The 22080-nt window shown below is 47.7% G+C and overlaps 1 protein-coding gene across 2 annotated transcripts in view; it reads left to right on the forward strand.

Annotated features, from left to right (window-relative positions):
* Positions 1–1963: 1963 nt before the first annotated feature.
* Positions 1964–22080, forward strand: part of SGSM3 (small G protein signaling modulator 3) — a 31442-nt gene continuing 11325 nt past the window's right edge. The window contains exons 1-11 of one of the 2 annotated variants that reach the window (XM_063322500.1): positions 1964–2220; positions 13313–13396; positions 14668–14753; positions 15975–16041; positions 17461–17669; positions 17823–17930; positions 18773–18916; positions 19306–19501; positions 19731–19876; positions 20821–21048; positions 22002–22056. In XM_063322500.1, the coding sequence (XP_063178570.1) occupies positions 13390–13396; positions 14668–14753; positions 15975–16041; positions 17461–17669; positions 17823–17930; positions 18773–18916; positions 19306–19501; positions 19731–19876; positions 20821–21048; positions 22002–22056 (1246 nt within the window). In that variant the 5' untranslated portion in view covers positions 1964–2220; positions 13313–13389. Of the gene's footprint in view, positions 2221–2968; positions 3213–13312; positions 13397–14667; positions 14754–15974; positions 16042–17460; positions 17670–17822; positions 17931–18772; positions 18917–19305; positions 19502–19730; positions 19877–20820; positions 21049–22001; positions 22057–22080 lie in introns of those variants that run through there. The other variant, XM_063322501.1, reaches the window with a different exon arrangement.

Here is a 22080-nt window from a genome sequence, read left to right on the forward strand (position 1 = left end):
TCTGTTTACTGTGTTGTGTTATTTTGGTTCTCCACAGTACGTTTAACCCCCAGAGCTTACAGACACCTTGATTCCAGATGGGCTTTTCATTCTTTGTCTGCTGTTTAATTAAGCCTCCATCTATTGTGCGCTGAGTTACTGAGAAACGGTTGATTGTGACAAGGTAATTTTATCACAGGTACCTTTCATTGGCCCCTGTTTAAAGAGCCAGCTGTTTAAAGAGCAATGCCAGGTGCTGCCTGACATTCGTGTATTGTTGAATTCGACTTGTTGAAAAGCACACTCCCGTTTCCATCTTACTCATCTGCTCTTAAACTTTCTCCACAAGTGTCTCAAAAGATGATAAAAGGTTGTCCTGGCTTTCAGAGTACTGTAATCTGGGGAGCACATAGGCAAAAATAATCAGGAATCTTGAAAGGGAGAGAGGCCATGGAGCTTCTTGGCTCATCAAACTGGTGCTCCGTTCATGGTTTAATACTGTTCCTGTGGCTCTGTAGCTTCTGAAAATTGTATTTACAGGTGTGGGTTAGGAACCGGCCATTGTGATTTACTTTTCCAGGTCCTTGGCTGTAGATGCTTGGTAGTGACTGGCAGGTAGACCCTAGCATGTGAGAGTCATTCTCTACTGCAAGTAAGTTTTGTCTGATAAAGAAAGGAAAAAGGTGTTGGAATTCATTGGATGCTAGAGAAATTCAAGAGCTTTGGTCTTATTTCTGATCCTGAGTGCTCTGGTTTGTAATGTCTGTGCTTTACTGGACATGCAGTACTGGACCAAACTCTTCTCCCTTTGACTTAAACTGGAATGATTCCACTACTGCTTCTTCCAGTGTTGTTACATCACAGCACGTTTCTTTTGCTTCAGTGCAATAAAAAGCTCCCTCTTACCTCTGTTATTTATTCAGACTCCCAGAGATGACATGATCAGCATTATTTGATTCTTTTTGAAGTGTGATTGCTGGAGAGAATTAAGAAAAGCAGAACTAATTGAAAGAAGCTACCTGCTCTCCTTGAGGCCGTAACTGTTTAAAGAGGATTGCAAAATACTGTATGTTTTAATGAGGCTTGTCCGTATTAAGTAGTCAGAGAAGTGAGAAGCTTCAGGCCATGATCTCCCCTCATCCAGCTAGACGGCTCTGGCTTTGCTTTGCCTCTAAACTGTGGCAGTCAAAACGTCTCAAATGTTTGTGAATTTTATGGTGTTTAAAACATTTTGCCTGCTCGTGCTATTAACATTTAATTAGCCATCTGTTTGAAAAGGATAACTATAATTGAACGCTGGCAATTTTCAAACTATTACTCAAATGGATAGCCAAGAAAGAAAACAGAGAGATGGGGAAGTCCTCCTTTTTTGGTCCTCTTTCCTCCTTTGTGGGATTAAAAAACCTCAACCAACCCTGCGCAGAGAAGAGGAGGAACAGCTAATGTATCTTTTCTCAACATCTGGAAATAAATCTTTGTGCTAGGTAGAGGCTGCCACCTGTGAGGCATTGGACTTGTTTTCCTGGGGAGTTTAAAAAGAGTAACAATGACATAGGGAAAATGTCACCCTCCTGGAAAACGCGATACACACAGATCCTTTGGGAGGCTTCTACTCTTCTTTAGAAGAGCCTGGTTCGGGACCTCCCTTTCCTTTTTCCAGCGGGGTGGGCAGAGGCAGCAGCCAGAGACGTGGCTCCCCCCTCGCCCTGGTCACTGGGAGCGGGCCACCACCACCACGGGCTTCAGAAGCAGCTCTTGACTAACTGGGGAGGCCGGATCGCTCTTCCAGACTGTTCTGCTACGCGTACCCCTGTAGCCCGCGCCAGCGATGGATGCCACCCGTGAAGCAGCAGTGGGGCTGTGCCCTGCTCGGAGGAGAAATTAATCTAGACCTGAACGATGGAAAAGAAACGAGCAGCTTCTCCAGCCGCCGGCTGCTACGGGGCGGGGGTTGAGCGCCGCCTTCCCCAGCCCTCGGCCCCCCGCCACCCCACCTCCTCCGCGTTCGGAGGCGCCACCGCTGTTGCTCAACGCCTCGTCACCGCGGCCGAGAGACCCCTTTCCAGGGGTCCGCCGGCCCCGCCGCGGCCTACAGCCCCCACAGTGCCCCGCGCCGCCGCCCGGATGCCGCGCATGCGCGTCGGCGCCGCCCCCTCCGGAGCGGCGTGTGGGGCCGCCGGGTCGGGGTCGGGCGGCCGCCTTGTGGGGACGGCGCGGCGGGGGCTCCGCTGAGGGGAGGAGGTGAGAGCCGGCGGGGCGGTCGCGGCGGGAGGTGGCGGGCAGCGCTGGGCCAGGGGGAAGCGGGGTGTCCTGCACGCAGGCGGGAGGGCTGGGCGGGCCGCCCCTCGCCCGCCGGGGCTGTCAGCCCTGCGCCTCCCTCCGCGGCGGTCGGGCTGCCCGGTGCTGGGCGCGCCACCTGTGAGGCGCCTCACGCAGACCTCACCCCCCTCCTCTACGGCGGTGCCCCTCGGCTAAAGCCGCTGGGGTGGCCCTGCTGCCGGGGCTGTGTGTGGGGCGTGGGGTGCGCGGCCGCGTCTCCGCTCCCCTTTCTCGGGTCGGGCCTGGCGGCTCTCAGCTCCCCCCGGGCAGGGCCGGGCCGGGCCGGGCCAGGGGGGTCCCTCCGCTCCCCCCGGGCAGAGGCTGCCGCTCACCTGCTGCGCTGACGCAGGGTCTGGGCTCCGGCGAGTGACTCATGTCGTGCAGAGCTTCATCGCCAGCCTTCCCTGGGTCGGCTGGGGCACGGTTCTCCCCGCGGGGGAGCTCTGCCTGCTTCCCGCTTCCCTCCCCACTCCCCTCCATCCCTGCTGCCTCCTGCTCCCCGGGATATGCCTCTCTCGTAACCTGCTTTTTCGCCTCTCCGTGGCTTTCTGGTGGTCTCGTCCGTCCAGCTCTGCCACCCTCATTTGCCCGCCCCACCTGCATCTTTTCGGAGGTGCCCCGGAGGAGAGAGAAGCCTGTCTCCTGTCTGGCTTGGGGGGGCGGGAAGGAACAGTCACGAAACAGGGATGGAAATATGGCAGTATCCTCTTGGCAGCGGGCATAGATAGACACGTTGCAGGCCCGGTGATTGCCAGCTGTAATAAATGTTAGAAGAAAGTCGGGAGATGAATGTAATTCCTCATACCTGATGATGTGAATTCAAGGGAGTGAAGAACAGCTGTGACAGGGATTTAAATCCCTTTGGAGGCAGCATCTGCGGGCTCCGGGACAGTGGGTGTCGTTTCACAGAGCTGGTAAGGATGCGACAGGAAGAATTTCTTCTCAGTGTCTGCTTTGCTTCCTTCCTAATCTTTGGCGGGATGTCTGAATTTAGGCAGGTACTTTCCTTCTAAACGAGTAGATTTCATTGTTGGTGTGGGGGGTTTTATGTGATGTCATAGCTTTCTATTTCGTGATGTCTCAGCCTTACTCTGCAAGGCTTGCTGTGATGTTGGGGGGGGGAAGTGGTAGGAATAAAGTAGTAAAAGTGCCTTGAGGAAATGAAGGATCCTTTAGTGCCAATAGATGGGAGAGAGAAGCAGTCTTGCTGGAATGAAGAGCAGTAGGTGTTCAGTAGTGAGAGGCTGAATCTTAAAATCGCTCAAGAGGGAACCATCAGCTTAGCAGGAGTGGGGCACTGCTGTGCTTTTGCCGAGATGTTGATAGGAATACAGTTGCTTGGTGGATAATCTGAATTCTAGAGTAGATTTAAAGCTGCTACAGAGTCTGTAGTGGTGTCCTGGAAAGAAACAGTCACTGGAACAAAGATCTATTTCATTATGTATTTCCGGATCTGTATGCTCGGTGTGTCGCTTTCTTTATGCAGAAACAAAAGTTGGATTCCTACCCTGGAGAATTCACAAATCAAAAGGGAAGGAAGGATGTGAGAAGAGGCATGACGTGTAATTAAAGAGGTCAGGGTGGGGACTGGTAGTGTTGTGTTAATATAAAGTTACATTAATTCTGTATTTAACAGATTAAAATGACGGTGCCACCTTTCTTAATTCCTGATTAGGATGATGTTTTGATAATGTGTCTTGGTAATCTCAGGGAGACGTCATTCATAGCAACGCGTCGATGAAGGGAATCCATGAGGGGCAGCAGAGAGGAGGAGCATATTTCTGGAGGAAGTGCACTGGTCAGGGCATGATAGAGTTAAGAGCAGCTGGTGAGGTGAGGGAGGTACTGCACACCTGCCCAGGGCTGAAATGATTCTCTAATTTTGGGGCCTCTGCTGATGTCATTCAGGTTTTTCTTCTTTGCTGTGCTTTTAACCTGTTGCTTGCTTTCCTGCAAGATGGTATCTTTTGCAAATATCAGTGTTCTAAAGGACCTTGACAATCTTAAAAGACAGGTAATAATCAAAATATTTAGCTTTTAAAAATCAACGTCTCTTACCTGAGGTGGCACGGTAACAGTAGAGGTTATTGGTTAAGGGATCTGTACAAAATGAGCTGCCAGCCGCAGTCCCGTTCTTAGTGAATTGGTTTGTGTGTTGCAAAACTGCTGACCGTGTTTGGTATTCGGGATGCTTTAACAAAGGAATTGGTGAGTTCACTCCTCCCAAGTTATACTGCATTTGAAGTTGTAACTGTTTTGGAAATGAGTGGGGCGATAGCTGTCTTCCTAGCTGTTAATTGCAAACTTCTCAGCAAAACATGGGAAGGAAATAAAATTTCAAAAAAATAAATCCTAAGGCATATTGCCCTTTATCTTCAGTGACAGAGGTAAAACAGCTTGTATTTTGGTGTAATGGTCCTGTAGTTCTTCTAGCTAAATCAGTGGTGATCCTATTTGATGATCTGTATCACACTGGTAATTCTAGATCCTATCCTAGCTCAAATGGATAGGATATAGAGATTTTGCAATTGTCAAGTAGGACGAAGTAGACAAATAGCTTTGTTGTACATCATGAGTTCAGTGTCCCGAATGTCCCTCAAGAGATTGGGAGGTGTTGGTACTTCAGGTTTGTATCGTCAGCAATGCAAAGACTTGTTTAAGCTCTGTGCTGCCTTTAAAGCTTACACAGGGTAAGTATCTGAGAGAGTAAATGAAAACACAGTTGTTTTATGAGATAGAAGAACAGAAGATAGCATATTGATGTTAGTATGACTACGAGAACTGTTGTCACTGCCCAGTCAGTGCAGTATTTCTTGGCTGGGAAGTACCTGATGATTCAGAGATGAGAGAAAACGTCCATAACCCGACAGCCCTTTTGTTCTGGAGAAGAAATCTTCCTGATCCCCAGAAACAGGAACTATCAGGGCGGGGGTGGGGGGTGTCTTGTTTTGTTACAAATGTTAATGATCATTGTATATTTTGCCTTTTTTCTCTGAGTTATCTCTGCCTATAAATTTCTGCAGGAGCAAGACCTAAGTAGTCTAACGTTACACGCCAGATAAGAGCTTTGCAAACAGTCCTGAGAGGTGTTTTGGGTGTTACTAGCCTCTTCAGAAAGTTGAGTTCTGGAAAGAGAGCCCTGAAGGAGGAAAATCTTGAGTGCTGTGGGATATACTTTCCTTAAAAAGCCGTTTTCTGGAGCCAAACAAAGTGAGACCCCCTTAGAGTCCTGCTAGGTGAATCTGATGGCTTTTTGCTAATACTAGAGCAAAGAGTAATAAAACAGAGGTCCAGGAGTGTGACCTGAGTCTAACCTTTCTTGCACCTCACCAAGAGAATGGCAAACCCTGACACCTAAAGCTTTGCAGATCCGACAGAAGCTGGAGAGTTGACATACCTTCCACAGACATCTTATAAACAGTTTGCAGACTTGCAGAAGTTCATGGATATCGTGGTTTTGGCCAAATTGGCCAATGACTGGCAACAGATGCTCCCCCCGCAACCTCTCGTACACAGAGGGGAGGAGGAGAGAGAAAGAGATTTATGAGTTTAGAAGAAACTAAACTACTTTAATGAAATGTTAATAATAAAATAAAAAGGGAAATAATGAAAATAGATACAGTATACACAAAACCGTATTAAGCTCCCAGGATGACGTCACCAGCAGGCACTGGGGAAGTCCCAGACTGGACTCAGTGACGGGTGGGAACTGGATTCCACAGCTGGAGTCAGGAGCGCACGGATCGGGATCAAAGGCAGATGAACAGGCAGGGTCTTCCTCGAACGTCAGCCATTGAAGGAAGAGAGTTGACCCATTGATTGCTCAGCTTTTATACTGAGCATGAGGCAGATGGGATGGAACATCCCTGTTGGTCAATTTTTGGGTCACCTGTCCTGTCTGCTCCTCCCTGCAGGTGGGACCCCTCTACGCTTTTCCGCTTCTGACCCTCCAATGGGGCAAATAATGAAATTAGCTGACCTTGGTTGTTACAGCAATAAGTATGAGCAAGAGCCTCTCTGCATACCACTCCTTGGCACAAACTGTCTTATCGCTCTGAGCGAACCGCTTTCGACACAACATGCTGTTAATTGCAGAGCGTTAGAAGAGGCCTAGCTAAGAAATAAAATTACCGAACAGAAAGTTGGCTCTGTTTTACCTCAAACCAAGACAATGGACCAGAAGGTAAAAATTACTTCTGGAGAGTTTCGGGGAAAATGAGTTTATGCAGAGGTCTGCAAAAGCACCCTGCTCCTGCACCATGCTGATTTGGGTGAAAGTGTCTGTTTATTGTGCAGACATTGACTCTCATGGAAGACGTGTTTGGGGCCCCCTTAGACACTAATCAGAAACCTTTGCAGTTCATGCTTAGCAGGCGCTGAGTCTCTGCTGTGTAAAGATAGACACCCTGTTCTTTCCAGGGCTAAAAGTGTGATAGCTTGTGCTAGCAACACAGAGAATCAGCAGAGCCACATGTAAGTTTGGTTCTGGTTTAGTTGTGGGGTTTTTTTGTCATGAGCCGCATGGGGGAAGCCTTTGTTATCTCCAGATTTTAGAAGTAAGAGATTCATCCTCTTCCTTCATAAAAGATCAGCTGTCTGCTTTGGACCCAGATAAATAAAAAGCAGTTCTGCTCTGAAAAGAAAATACATCTTGATATATAGGATATCTACATTCTACTTAAGCAGGTGTTCTGTAGAGGTTTTTTCAGAGGCAAACTTGACTTGTTGAACTTCAGTCAGGAAGTTTAGCTGTGGTCTGTCTGTCCAATGTGTAAGTTGTAGGAACCAGGATTCTGCTTCTTCACATACTTTAAAAAATGGAGATGAAAAGGATGTGAAACTGGAAGTGACTTGTTCTGTTCCTTTTGTGTAAACTGGAAATGTCTCAGTACCTTCGGCTGCACTGGGGCTCTCCATCATTACAGCAGGCAGACTTGCTGGACACCAGTCAGTGCAGGGAGCAGATCTGTTGCATGGAAGCACCTTTTAGTTACATTTCTGCACAAAATTACATTTCCAACGTGGCCAGCAGCCTACAAGGTGCTTTATGGCAGGAGACACAGAGTTCCGGTTTACTTTTTGTTGTCTCTGTTATGTGTTGCTCTATCAAAGCCCTGGGACAGTTGGGAGGAGGCACTGGTATGTGATCCCAGTTGGTGACTGGTCAGCACTGGAGTCCTGAGTGATGCCTCTGCAGTCAGCCACATAACACTGTCAGCAGCTTGTCCTTTGTGCCTGCCCACCTGGCTCTGGAAGGCTGTCACAGCCTTCATAGGATCATAGAATGGTTTAGGTTGGAAGGGACCTTAAAGATGGTCTAGTTCCAGCCCCCCTGCCATGGGCAGGGACACCTCCCACTGGACCAGGCTGCTCAAAGACCCATCCAGCCTGGCCTTGAACACTTCCAGGGATGAAGCGTCCACAGCTTCTCTGGGCAACCTGTTCCAGTGTCTCACCACTCTCACAGTAAAGAATTTCTTCCTAATACCTAATCTAACACCCCTTTTTCAATTTAAAGCCGTTCCCCCTCGTCCTGTTGCTACGCTCCCTGATAAAGAGTCCCTCCCCATCTCTCCTGTAGGCCCCCTTTAGGTACTGGAAGGCTGCTATAAGGTATAAGCACCTTTGCTGCTTCCCAAGTCTCACGTCCCCCTTCCTAGGCCTACCCGTAGGCTTTTATTTTATCTCTGGTTCATTTGCTTTGCTACGAGAAATTGCCTGAGGGCAGCTAAAGTCCCCTAACTTTTTATTCCAAGTCATGTGGTAGAAAATGATCATGAAGGCTACCACCTCATCACCTCCCTCCTGCGTTTGTAGTGTGCTGCACAACACACAAAGCAGGGAGAGGCTGGTTGTGGTTTGTAAGCCTTAAACGGATAGTTCTTGGAAAGACCAACACCGTTATTGACTCCGTAACCAGGAGTAGGTGCGTGTCGGTGCGTGCGTGGGATTCTGCATCACTTAAAAAGGCAGGGTGTCAGGGTGCGAGGGACAGAAATTACTTGCATCTTGTCTGCCCCTTGGTCAGGTGTGTGGCTGTACTTGTTTGTGAAGCTGGAGTTTTCTTCTGACTGTATACCTGCAAAGCAAATATTGACTCGTGGGACTAATGGCATTTGCAGCTCCGGGACATGCCTTTGCCTGACCTGAAGGAGAAACCAGTGGGGGAAGGGAAGGCAAAGGGCTTCCAGCCGAGAGCTCCTCTTGGGCAAGTCAGAATTTTAATTAGGAAAACGAAGTTTTCCAGGTGTGAGAGGACAGAAATGAACTGCCTGATTCAGCGTAGGGTCTGATTTTTGTCTGATTTCTGCAAGAGGAAGAGTTGGTCTAAATGTTAATTTGGGTGCAATCTGCATGGGATTTTAAAAGCTGAGCTGGAAGAGGCTTCTAGAACCACACCTAACCGTGTGGCCTCTGGATGAGTACTGTGGCTTTGCAATTGCTTTTCCCTTTTCCAAACCATTTTTTTTTTTTCAATAAAGGACAGGAATAGAGAGCAGTGGAAACGAGCTGACAGTCCAGAGGTGTGTTGTGGTTTTGGCCAAATTGGCCAATGGCCGGCAACAGATGCTCCCCCCGCAACCTCTCGTACACAGAGGGGAGGAGGAGAGATAAAGAGATTTATGAGTTTAGAAGAAACTAAACTACTTTAATGAAATGTTAATAATAAAATAAAAAGGGAAATAATGAAAATAGATAACAGTATACACAAAACCGTATTAAGCTCCCAGGATGACGTCACCAGCAGGCACTGGGGAAGTCCCAGACTGGACTCAGTGACGGGTGGGAACTGGATTCCACAGCTGGAGTCAGGAGCGCACGGATCGGGATCAAAGGCAGATGAACAGGCAGGGTCTTCCTCAGACGTCAGCCATTGAAGGAAGAGAGCTGACCCATTGATCCCTCAGCTTTTATACTGAGCATGGGGCAGATGGGATGGAACATCCCTGTTGGTCAATTTTTGGGTCACCTGTCCTGTCTGCTCCTCCCTGCAGGTGGGACCCCTCTACGCTTTTCCCCTTCCGACCCTCCAATGGGGCAAATAATGAAATTAGCTGACCTTGGTTGTTACAGCAATAAGTATGAGCAAGAGCCTCTCTGCATACCACTCCTTGGCACAAACTGTCTTATCGCTCTGAGCGAACCGCTTTTGACACAACATGCTGTTAATTGCAGAGTGTTAGAAGAGGCCTAGCTAAGAAATAAAATTACCAAACAGAAAGTTGGTTCTGTATTACCTCAAACCAGGACACGATGGTAGTGGGATTTAACACATGCAGTGTTGCATATGCTGTTCCTATGACAGTGGAAGAAAGTCATTCTAAAAAGAATGATTGTTATGCTTGTTCTGCTCCTTCTGACGATGTTCACTGACGGCTCCTGCGTAATTACATGTTGTCATGTTTTCAGCATACAAACACTTTGCTTTGTAAAATGTTTGTCTTCCGCAGAGTCTATCTGCTAGAGATATATTGCTTTTTTGGTGGCTTTTTGGTGGATTCTTATTTTGTTGTTGCTAAAATCAGCAGAGGAAGAACGCTCCTGGGAAGGTGTTTCTGTCCCGAAAGAAAGATCCTACTGAAAGGCTCCTGACAGTGCAATTTCACGTCTAGCACATCCAGCAGCTACCACAGCAGGCTTAAGTGGAGATCACATGGCAAAAGAGGCCAAGCAAGTACAACATAGGCAGCAGGAGATTGTTATCTGGTGTTTGCAAGAAGCCAGGTAATTGAAATCTCTCATATCACAGCTGTGTGGAAGAGCAGGTGTGTCCAGAGGAGGCTTCATATTGCCAAGTGGAAGTGAATTTTTAGGTCTCCTTTGCAAACATCGATTTCAAAAGGACACCTACACTGGGAAGAAACTAATTGGATATAATCCTGCACCACGTGTATTTGCAACTCCGACAAAGGTGTTGCAGCTGGAGTGCTTCAAATAGCTGTACCTGATGCTGACTGTGTGCTTCCCTTGCAGCCGTCTTTTTCAGGTACACACGCTGTCATTGTAGCTGTCTTCTAGCAGGCTGGAATCAATGGTGGTGTGGTTTGTTTTAGAGCCTGAACTCAAAAAAGTAAAGCTGCAAATAACAGATAATATTTTAATTTTAACAAAAAATACTTTTCACACTTTTCAAAAGCGTGAAAGACTTTGGTCACCTGTTGCGTGACCAAAATTGCTTTGGGTAGGAAACTTAAATTGCCCTTAAACATGGGAGATGCGTCTTAATGCATGGGTAAAAACTGATTTTAATTTTAGATTTCTGAGGGTTTGGAAGTGCCAGTAATATTTCTCGTATCTAATGTGTTTTTTCCTTTGTAACCCTTACTGTTCCTCGTTTTCAAAAGTGTGTACTGCTCAAATAACACAGCTAAGTTAGCTGTAGTGATTTTGTGCATGGAATTTCACAGGCTTCTTGGGAGCCCCTTTTGTTACTTGCTGTCTCCTGGCTAGGAGAGTTGGAAAGATGCTTTAGGTTTATATGCCTCAGTCAAAAAAAAGAATTTACTATCTCAATCCCATCTGCCAGATACCATCTTCCTCCTCCTGGCTTGCACTGGGTGGTGCCTGGCTGCATCAGGGAACCTTCCTCCCAGTTCCTGTGATGCTTTACTGGAGGTAGAGTGGGAAGGGGGCAGAAAGCAGGATGGTGGAGACCTGTAGGGCTGACATAGTGGCCTTGGCACCTTCTTTTGGAGACACCTGGCACAGTCCCTGGCGCACCACCTCCTTGTGCCACAGCAGGAGCCGACTCTTGGTGTGATTCACACTCCGCACCCTGCCCTTCCGCATGGGGTGCCAGCAGCAAGGTGAGCTTCTCTGTGGGCCAGGTCCCAGACGGGTGCTTGCAGGAAGGTTTCTATAGGAACCAGAGGCAGGAAAAACCTGCCCACCAAGTTCAGTGCTCTAACGTCAGGGATGGGAGGGCAGGCAGCAGGCAGGGGAGTGATCTCCAGCAAGGTGGAGGCCACCGTGCGGTGACGTGGACAAGGGAAGGTGTTCCCCTCTGCTGCACCTGTATGAGGAGGGACTTTTGGCCTCAGCATTCTCCTGCCCTGCTTCCCGAGCACCGTGGTTAATTCCCTTGTTATGGGGTGTTTTCTCACCTATGTGCCTAACACACTGGCCTGGCTCCTCTGCAGCAGGTTGGTTCAGCAGTGGTTGTGCATGGGATGAAGGTTAATAATGACTGAGGGGGATCCCTAATCACAGGCTTGAGGTACCAAGCACGGGTTCAAGGCACAGGTAATGAGAAGCATGGCAGACATGCCACATGGCTGAAACAGCGACTGCATTCCTAATAAAAGACACTGGAAACAGGGTTCGCTGGGCTGAGAGAAGAGAGGGGAGAAGGACATATTGCAGGGTCATGAACAGGCTGTGATCACAGGGCAGTGATAAGCCTGAAAAAAAGCATCAAAATACATTCACAGTGATGTTGAAAGGGGAGTCAGTATTGTCAGCAAATTTACCTGCGTGGTGTGCGTGCTGTGTGCGTTCCCATGTAAAATGAGTGTGCAGGTGCCCATTTTGTAATTCTTGGTATAACACCTTCAGCTGCTGAGGGAAAAGGTGGTGCTAAGAGAACAAGTGGGGCTAGGGTGGTGGGAAGGACAGAAGAGCATTTGAAGAACTCGTGGGTAAGTGACTGGCCATTGTGTGGTTGCTCCTTCTCGGAAACAAAAGATGAACTTTTTTTGTTTATTGGTTTTGTGTTGTTTTTTTTCTTTTTGCCCTGAGGGTTGGTGTCTGTTCATCTGCGCCAGCTTTTCTCATGCAGAGAACTGTTTAAATCTGGGAGGCAGAAGCCTTATCGTTTGTGTTCTCAGACACGGATGCTTTTTATGCTTTTGCAGTGTTTTACAGCTGCTTATCTTGGAGTGCTGTATCAAGCCACTTCCAGGCTGCAAGTGCTCAATGAAAAGCTCACTGAGATGCAAAGGCAATATAACCTTGTACTATTGAGCACTATAAACAACTTGGACAGGGACTGCTGGATAAATCCCTGGGGTCCCTCCTTTTAGCAGTTTCCAGTCAAGTAGCTTTACTGAAAAGGGGAAGCTGGAAAACCCATTCCAGATGTACAAATGTTAGTTTCTGTCAGGTTCTTTCCCAAATAAGTGCGAGTGACTGATACATCCCAGCACTGGCATTATCTGCTTGGTAGAGGTGGCTCTTGCTGTCTCCCACGTACAGTTACAAGGTTGATCTTAAAGTCCAAAATATTTCTCTCTGATTACTGAACTATTATGTTGTTGTCCTGGAAAAGCCCTATAAAAGTCTGCTGTGAACTGGTATTGGGAAAGTAAGGAGAGGAGCAATGCAGGCTGTTTCATCATCTGAGCTCTGTCACCAGATTCAGTTTAGAGTAGCCTGGCTCATTGCAGAGGTACTAGTTTGCGTGTTGTCCATATCCTAGTCCAGTTCATCACAAAAAATCCTTGTCAGAAGCTTTCCCAGCTCCCTTCAGGGAGCTGTATTGCACAGCCTAATATACTTTGCTTTTGTGATGCTACCCCTAAAATCTTTCAGGCTTATTGCTTCTAATGATACCCCCCTGTACACTTTTCACCACTCTAGTCCCTTCTCCATGGGCAGTATATTCAGAGAATGATGATGTACAAGGTGTTTTTTTAGTATTCATAGTTAAATATGGGACTCTCCATATAGTATCTGTAATTAAATGAGGGACTCACAACATGCGATGGAAAAGGCAATGAAAGTTGACTTGATTTCTGACATTTTTTTCTATCAGCCATGCTGTTACTGTCTCAAGGGATTTGGTAAATGTCAGTGTGCTCTTTCTAGCTGATGGGTAGGTATGAAACAAAGAGGAAATTCCAGTCTCTGGAATTTAATTTTCCTATGGGGAATTTACATACTAAGGGATTTCATTTTCCTGGGGAAGTTGTGTGTGAGGGTCTGTCCCCATTGTGTCTGTCCCCATTGTGTTCTTAGATGCTAATTGAATTCTCTCGTCACTAATTTGGTTATATTTTTTTCCTTTTTATAACAGGATAGTGACCTCCCATCTCTGAGAACAGCATTTCTGGACCTGCTGGCAGCCTCTGCTACTCAGCCTTCCCTAGCGCAATGTCAGGTGAGCAGCCAAAAATGGACACAGTATCTTCTTGTTTGGTTGCTTGTTCTTTCTTCAGCTACAACTTAGTAAAATAAAGTTACTTGTTCCAAGAGCCATTCTTTACATTCACATACTGTTTGGTCAAATTGGGGAAGAGGAAATGACCCCACTCTTTGTGACCCAGCTGCCTTTTCACTCAGAGTGGACTCAGTTCCTTCTTTTACCCTGTGCTGAAGCCTGCAGAAGCTGCTTCAGCCATTGAACACAGAGGAAGGAGGAGGTTGAAATGTAGTCTGCCTTCCCTGTTTTTCATAAGATTTGCTTGGTTCTATTCTCTCAAGATTTGCCCCAAAGTGGAGGCAAAGCTGAGAGATTTTTGCTGTACAATGGTAGCTCTAGGGCAGGCAGAAGGCTGAAGAATTACTGGAGTTCATCTGTGGACTACTGAAATATAAGCTTTATTGAAACTAGGTTGCCTGCTTCTTACAGTGGCCCACTCACCCACCCTGTATTTTTGTCTAAACCTTCCTAAACAGCTACGGCCTTTATTTCAGGGCATATAACCCTGCGGGATACTATACTTCAAAGCCAAGTAAACCTTTTTCCTGGTGATGGGCACAGTGGAAGACCTGGGACGTGCTTATCTGCTTCATTTGCAGAACTTGATGTCTGCTTTTATTCCAAGGGAAGCTGTTCAGTAGGACACTACCGAGACTGGAAAGGTGCTTATCTTGAACACAGCCAAGATGATAGGCATGCTGTCATTGCTGCAGCTCTCTATACGTGATCTGACAATATCCCAGCTCTTCTGGAGGAAAGGAAGCAATTGAGCATCTTGCTGAGGGCTCTGATTTTCAATTTTGGTGCCTGGGTGACAAAGTTTTGGGGAATGCTGGAGTGCTGCTGATGCTGGGGTCAATGCCTCCGTAGGAGGCATTTACTTCTCCATAATAATTTTTTGGTAGTAGTTCATCTGGTTTGGCACTGACTACACAGCTTTTCTAAGCAGAAGAAAGATCACATGATGCCACGGAACTCTTTCTCTTCCCTGTACGTTTCTTTCTTAGAGGGAACTCCGTTTTGCCTTTCTGCTTTTTTTTCTTGATGATAAGGAAAAAAAAACATCTGAAATTACTTGCTTTCTTGGTGAAGTGGGAGCTGTCTGAATGTCTAGAGTAGTGGCAAACTGTTGAGAGTGTCCTTCTCTTGCTGGAACAGTCTGTATCGAGTGTGCTTCTAAGGGAATCTTCCAGGTTTTCACTGCTATATGTTGATCTCTTTCTGTTTAGGCCATCACACTCCCTCTGCTGGGGGTCCCTTCTCAGCACTCACTCCTAGCATTTGGCCTCAGGAGATCCTGGCAAAATACACACAGGTATGGCGTGGGGCAGGGAGGGGGTGTTCTCTGGCTCTGCACGGAAGTAAAGGGACCTAGTGATTTCTGGTGGTCTCTGAAAGCCACAGGGCAAAGGAGGAAGAGATGCACTCTTCCTCCAGTGGTTTGGTTGTGGATGCTCGTTTGCAACTTAAACTTCATGTGTTTTGCGGCTGCATGCTGGCTCTTGCAAGAGGATCTTGCAGAGCACAAAGTAACTTCTGTGAATTATTGCCCTGCCGTTTTGCAACTATTGCTCCACTGTAAAAATGTTGACACCCTCAAGGGAGTCTCTGTCACCATCAAGCTACTCTGGATGGCTTGTGCATGGCAGGAAATGCTAGCCTCAAGACTTGTCACCAGGTAGGGGGAGCAGGGAGGAAGGAAGCAGCCATGGAATTTTGTAACTTACCCACAGTGTTTGCTTGAAGGCAGCTGAGCCCAGTGAAGCAGGTTGAAACTTACTGTGGAGCTATGCTAGAAGATGTTTCTTGGGTGCTGCCTGGGTGCAATGCTTGCAAGACCCCACAGGAAGGGCGGGTGGGCTTGCAGGAAAGGGGAGGTATCTGTAAGGGCATGCACTCCTTTAAAAAAAGCCTATTGCAACCTCCAATGTGTACACCCCAGTTGCCAACCATGAGCACAGATGAGGAAAGTTGAGATTTGGGTCATGGACCTTAATTTCCTTTGGCTTATAATTCAGGTTTGCTACATAGGTGCAAATCCCAGTTTTGCCTGCTGTCTTTCAGAGAAATCTGAAAGCAACAAGCAGGAGATGGAGCAATGCAGGGGGCTGAATTTGCAGCATGTGTGCAGAGGTAACAGAGGACGGCTGTATGTTGGAGATGCAGACAGTAGAGACCACTTTAGCTGATGTGCGTGGATTCTGTGAGGAGGGCTGTGTGCCCCTCCAGGTGGGAAGTTCTGATCTTGATATGATGCTGTGCTCAAGCCCTGCTGGGAAAAGGATTGGTGGGAAAGTCTGTGCAGGTGTGAAGGCAGGGCTTCACAACTTCCATGGAGAAGTCAAAATGGGAATCACATGCAAGATCTGCCCACCTGGGAATTGTGGTGGGAGGCATTGAAAGTAAAAGGGCAAGGGGTCTAGTTGCTCAGAGGGCACAGTGCACACAGTAGTGGGATGGAGCAATGTCCACATTGTCTGTTCAGTTGTTCAGTGCTAAACTGGTGAAAGTGTCTGTTCTTCCTCACATCTCCCAGAAAGAAGAATCCATCGAGCAGCCAGAGTTCCGCTATGATGAATTCGGTTTCCGAGTTGATAAGGAAGGTAAAGCCAGTCCCATCCCTCCCCCTTCCATTGTGTTCTGTGTCCAGCCCTTCCCATGCTTCGAGTATGGCAGTGTGATTTTGCAACCATTCTGTGCTAGCTTTTGTCTACCCACCTTTTGTCATCTTTCTGTATCCTACCATTGTAATCAAGTGCATTAGACGTGCTGGCCTTATGGGAGGCTGGAGCATAGACTGTGCAGCAAAGTTATTTCCATCCCCTTATACTTGTGCCACGGGTGAGAGAGAGAAAAGTCAAGAGGAAGTTACCATTTCCATTAGCAGTTGCGTGCTGGGGAAAGGCAACTTTCCCAGTTCACAGTGAGGTCTCCGTCACATTCAGTAGCACTGTAAGCGCTGATAGCAGGCACAGTGACATGTGCTGTCTGATGAAAAACTCGTGGCCAAGGTCAGTGGCAGCAGTATGAGTTCTACCCATCCCAGTAGCTCGGCAAAGTGTAGGGCAAATTCTAGGGGCAGAACCCACATCCTGGTTTTCCTGCAAGATACAGAGGCAGGCAACCAAATAGAAGGAGGTGTGGAGAGCTATTGCAGCTGGGCGTTGAGCTACAGCAGCTGGCTGCCTTTGCAAAGAGGAAGGGAAAGGAGTGGGGGACATAGGAATTGCTTTATGTGCTCTGAGAGGACGTTTTCAGGGCTCAGGCCATGTGGTGCAAGGGCAGAAGTTGTTTGCATGTGTACCCTGAGGCACCTTGAGTCATAGAGGAGTCATTGAAGCAACGTCCAGGAGATGAGGACAGGACACAGTGATTTCCTTCAGCCAGAACGTTTGATAGACCTGTGCATTATAAAATCAGCAGAAAGATTTGGACTGCATCGTTGAGATGTGTTATATGATGAAGGACAGAGGGCCTTACGTCAAACCTGTACTTGTGCTAAAGTATCTGTTTTAGAAAGCCAGCCTCAGGTTAAGGTGCTTTCTCATTGAGAATTTGGAAGTGTCTTTATTAAAGCGTTTTTGTTGATTAAATACCCCCAAAGTTAACATTTTGCACCTCAGTACTTACATGAGCATATAGCTTCTGCTTGCCACTTCTGAGGCTTGCTATGCTTTTGTCAGCCTTTACAGATCCTTACAAAACCCAGCAGGATGACTGCTGCCAGGGTCTTGTTTAATTCCAGCCACGCTCTGCTCTAAATCATGAGTAAGTAGAGACTAGAAGCCTGCTGACAGCTTCGTAGTTCTCAAGGCCCCAGTCCCTTTTGCTTATGACCATAAAATCCGCTGCATGGATAAGACAGTTAGAAACCAAGCTTTGCTCTGGCTGGAAGATGTGAATGTTTTTCATATGCTTTCTTCAGATGGTCTTCCTACTCCCCACCCTGCCCTGTGTTTGTTCCCTTTGCTGTCCCCTCTCTCACTTGTCTGCGTTTCATTCTCCTCCCTTTGCTGAGGCAGATGGTGCTGAGCCAAACTCCAGCAAGCTTCTGGGGGTCCCACTGACGGAGGAGCCGCAGCAGAGGCTCAAGTGGCAGGCTCATCTGGAATTCACACACAACCATGACGTGGGCGACCTCACCTGGGACAAAATTGAGGTCACCCTACCACATTCAGACAAGCTGCGCTCCCTGGTGCTAGCTGGCATCCCGCACAGCATGAGGCCACAGGTAAGAGTGCTGCCTGTTCTGGGCAGGCTCTCCTGCCTGGACTAAGAGACAGTGGAGCGAGACTACTTTCTCTTGGTTCAGAGGGTGCCAGATTATGGCGTTCTCTGGCTGTTTTAGTGATGCTTCCTAACTCTATTGACCCTTTCCTCCCAGCTGTGGATGCGCCTGTCGGGGGCCTTGCAGAAGAAGAGGAATTCAGAGATGTCATATCGGGATATCGTGAAAAACAGCTCTAATGATGAAACCATTGCTGCCAAACAGGTAGGAGATACTGCCTAGTGCTGACTGGGCATAAGGGAGTGAGGAGAAAGGGCAAGATTTGCTGCGTGAGGAGCGAGGGGTGCCTACCTAACATCTGCAGCAGGGACAGTTGAGAGGATGTGTGGTTGAATCCTGGTAAAGCTTGATCCTGTTGGGCATATTTCTCCTTTTGTTGGAATAGCAACTATGCAGCTACCCTCCTTTCTAGGAAAGCAGGGAAGTGATTGGACGCATGGTACCTGCAGGCTAGAAAACAGTGCTGCATCCTGGCAAACATCCTGCTATTCATTGAGGGAAGTGAAGGGTGAAAGGCTGACAGATGCACCTCTGTTGAGGTAGTGGCAGCTGCTTCCAGGGACTCTCTTTGTTCTTTCAAATGCAAAGTCTCTGAACACCAGCAAGACGATTGGAAGGAAGAACAACACTGCCCAAGGGAGATCTGTGGGCTCTTCACCTCCAAGTCCCCTGTCACAGAGGTAGCCAGATTGTTCGTTTCTTGACGGGGTAGGTTTGTTGGGAAGCCTTGCTTGAAATCAAAGCAGATGAAATTCCCAACCAGTATGCCTGCTATTCTCAGTGGTGAAGCTGGGGGCTGAGTTTAGGCAAGTATTTCTTGGGAGACACCACGTCACCGTCTGCACTGGCTTTTTCTGCCATGTCAGTGAAGGCTGTTAAACTGACCCAGGGTGCTTGGGTCATCTTCTTTGGTGCCTAACAATTTACGCATGAGTGTGAGGAGCAGAGTCCCCTGAGGCAAGAGGCCATGGGGAAGTGCAGAGAGCAGAAGGCAATTGTTCAGAGGCTGCTAGCTGACCCTGTTCTTGCTTATGGCTGTCTCACAGATTGAAAAGGACTTGCTCCGCACGATGCCCAGCAACGCCTGCTTCTCCAACATGAACAGTATCGGGGTGCCACGGCTACGCAGGATACTACGGGGACTTGCCTGGCTGTACCCAGAGATTGGATATTGCCAAGGCACCGGCATGGTAACCTGCTTTCAGAGTGGCTTTATGATAGGGATCATTTTGTCTGTGGTGGCTATGCTGGGGCAAGTGATTTGAGGCAGTGCTGCCAGATGCTATGGCCTCCAGATGAGCTGAAGGGAAATCCCTTCCACATGGAATGTTTGTCCTAGGGAAGGGAGAACAGAGTAGCACCACGTGTCCAAAAATGTGGAAGAATTCAGTCCATCTGTTGGGGAGGGACAGGCATTACACTGAGGAGAAATCACTTCAGTGGGAGACTGCAGGAGAGCTGCTGCAGAGGAAGGAAGATGTTGGTCACCTAGATACTGGTCCATCTCTCCATCTGAGGAAGTGGGGAAAGAGTTTTGCTCCTCTTAGGACATGCAGTTCTTCTTCCTTCAAAATCCTAGGTGGCTGCCTCTCTGCTGCTCTTCTTGGAGGAGGAAGATGCCTTCTGGATGATGTGTGCTATCATAGAGGAACTGGTTCCTGCCTCCTACTTCAGCACCACCCTGATGGGCGTGCAAACTGACCAGCGTGTCCTGCGACAGCTCATCGTGCAGTACTTGCCCCGCTTGGACAAGCTGCTCCAGGAGCACGACATTGGTAAAAGTGTGCCCCAGAAACCATAGCTTTTCTTGCCAGGGTGACATGCAGACAAAAATTATTGTTCTTGTTTCGCAAAGGGAGAGCAGCAGGGCTAGGAGCAAACCTCCTGGCCATGAAGGCAGTGCATGGTCATCTTTGGGCTGGGAGGAAAGCACTTAGGAGAGTCCATCTTCACTAGCTGGCTGACTTCCCTTGTCATATTTCTTTTCTGTATCTTTATTTGCAGAGCTCTCCTTGATTACCTTGCACTGGTTCCTCACCTCTTTCGCTAGTGTTGTCCACATCAAGCTGCTGCTACGTATTTGGGACCTCTTCTTCTACCAGGGGTCTCTGGTGCTGTTCCAGCTCACTTTGGGCATGCTCAGTATGAAGGTAATTCCCACCTCCTCTTTGTCCTTTGTTGTACTTCAGTGTTTAATTCTGAGTTTTAGGGGCAAGAGAGTTTTGTATGCGCTTCCTGTGTGTGGTTTGGGAATGTGCTCTGGAAGACGACCTCCTGCCTTCCTCGGAACTGGGGGCTGTGAAGAACTTCCAAGGCATTTCACAGGATTCAGGGACTGCTGTTTCCCCTGCCTACCTCATTTGTTCCCTCATAATTAAACCCCATCAGCTGCCCCCCTTTATTCGGTCTAGATCCCAACCCGAGGGTCCATTTTACCTAAACCAAGATACTTCCTGGTTTTGCACCATCTCTGAGCAGATATATAAAGCCAAGATTGGGGTCATTTGGGGAACTTTTGATGGCACTGTTGGATGCTCCAAGAGATTACCATTGTCCTGACTACATTTGGTTTGGCTGTCTTACATTGAACCACCCGATCTTTTCCTTTTTATGCAAAAAATAATTTTGTGGTTCAGCTTGCTGTGGGAAGGGCAAGGGTGAGCCTGCTGGGAGTGAGGGGAAGGTGGGGCAGTTTGACATGGTAGGCGCTCTGTAGTGTGTGGGACCGAGCAGCTTCCATTCCCTTGTCCCCAGCAAGATCCCTGCTGTGCCCAGTCTTGGCAGTGGGTGCAGAATAGCTTCTGTTTAGTCTTTCCTTGCTGATTTGACTTCATTTCAACGATGGATGGTGTAATTCATAAACATGCCAGCTTGAATTTTGGGGTCAGATCTCACTGCAGAGAGTAGTAAAAGATGCTGTTCCTCTCTCATAGGTAGCTTGAACTCCTCCTACTGAAATTTTTATGGAATTATCTCGTATCTGCATTGTTTCTGGGCCAGGCTGTACACTTAATGTAAAATTGCATCTAGCAGCCCCAAGAGCGTAGCAGCCGTGCTCGCTGTTCTGTGTGGCAAAACGATTGCATCCTTGCAGGAGGACGAGCTAATCCAGTCCGAGAACTCTGCCTCAATCTTCAACACGCTCTCGGACATCCCAAGCCAGATCGAAGATGCAGATGTGTTGCTGCGGGAGGCTATGCGCGTGGCTGGCTCGCTGACAGATGTGGCGGTGGAGACCCAGCGTCGCAAACACTTGGCCTACCTCATTGCTGACCAAGGGCAGCTGCTCAACTCCAGCACCACTGTCAACAATTTATCCAAAGTGAGTGCACAGAGTTCCATCTGCCTCTGCAGCTCAGTTTTTGGCATTCCTTTATGTGTTTCCTCCCAATTGCTGTTTGTGAGCAAGAGATCCTCCTGTCTGAGAGGATTTTGGCTCCAGGATGACTGTGTCATCCAGTGGAGAAAAGGTATTGGGAAGTGAGGGGGAGGTCTGTACCAATGAAATGCTGCCAGATCTGTCCTAGTTGACAAATTGCAGGTGAAAAGGATATTGACATTGATTGTAATTATCATTAATGAGACTTATGATGGAAAGTGGTGCATTTTATTAATGGAAACTAGAAGAAACACCATATGCTTTCAGCAGAATTTGTTTGCAGCATGCAGAGTAGGAACTGGAGTTAATCCATTAGTAAGAAACGGATACACTAAAATAACTCTGGAAGGTACAGTCAGAAAACAGCAGCAGCCTTTGAGAAGCTGAATAAAAAATGCACCTGTGTTCAATCTTGGACTACAGTCTGCAGTTGCAGATGTAGTAGCTCCTGTTTGTCAAGTCTGCGTGGAAGATACATTCTTGATGCTCGTCTGCGTGCTAATCGCAAGACGCTCCTGCAATACTAAAAGGTAATAGGCATCCACTTAGAAATTTATATATAATTACGTGTAGAACTGCTTTTGGCAACAAGCAGAATTAGAACTAAAATTATTCACTCAAATGGTGGTTGGTTCTTGAACTCCAATTATGCTTTCGTAATAATTGAGCTATAAATAACCCATTGCATATGGAGCATATCAAGCAGTAGAGCTGATTCATTGTGTTAGAACCAGAACAACTCCTGTCTAAAATTGCCAGTTCACTTGCCTGCCCCTTCCAGTGGTAGCTGTCAGGACCCCTTGCCCCGACCTGACCTGTATGGAGGATTGCTTTATTTTATTTCTGAAATCTGTCCTAATCTGTGCGTTTTGTTCTCTCTTTCCCCTCTGCCTCAGATTGTGCGGCGCAGGACCCAGCGTAGGAAATCTGGCATCACCTCTCTGTTTTTTGGTAAGGGCAATCCCACGCCTTTCA

The sequence above is a fragment of the Chroicocephalus ridibundus genome, chromosome 1, assembly GCF_963924245.1.
Source record: "Chroicocephalus ridibundus chromosome 1, bChrRid1.1, whole genome shotgun sequence".
Classification (NCBI taxonomy): Eukaryota; Metazoa; Chordata; class Aves; order Charadriiformes; family Laridae; genus Chroicocephalus; species Chroicocephalus ridibundus.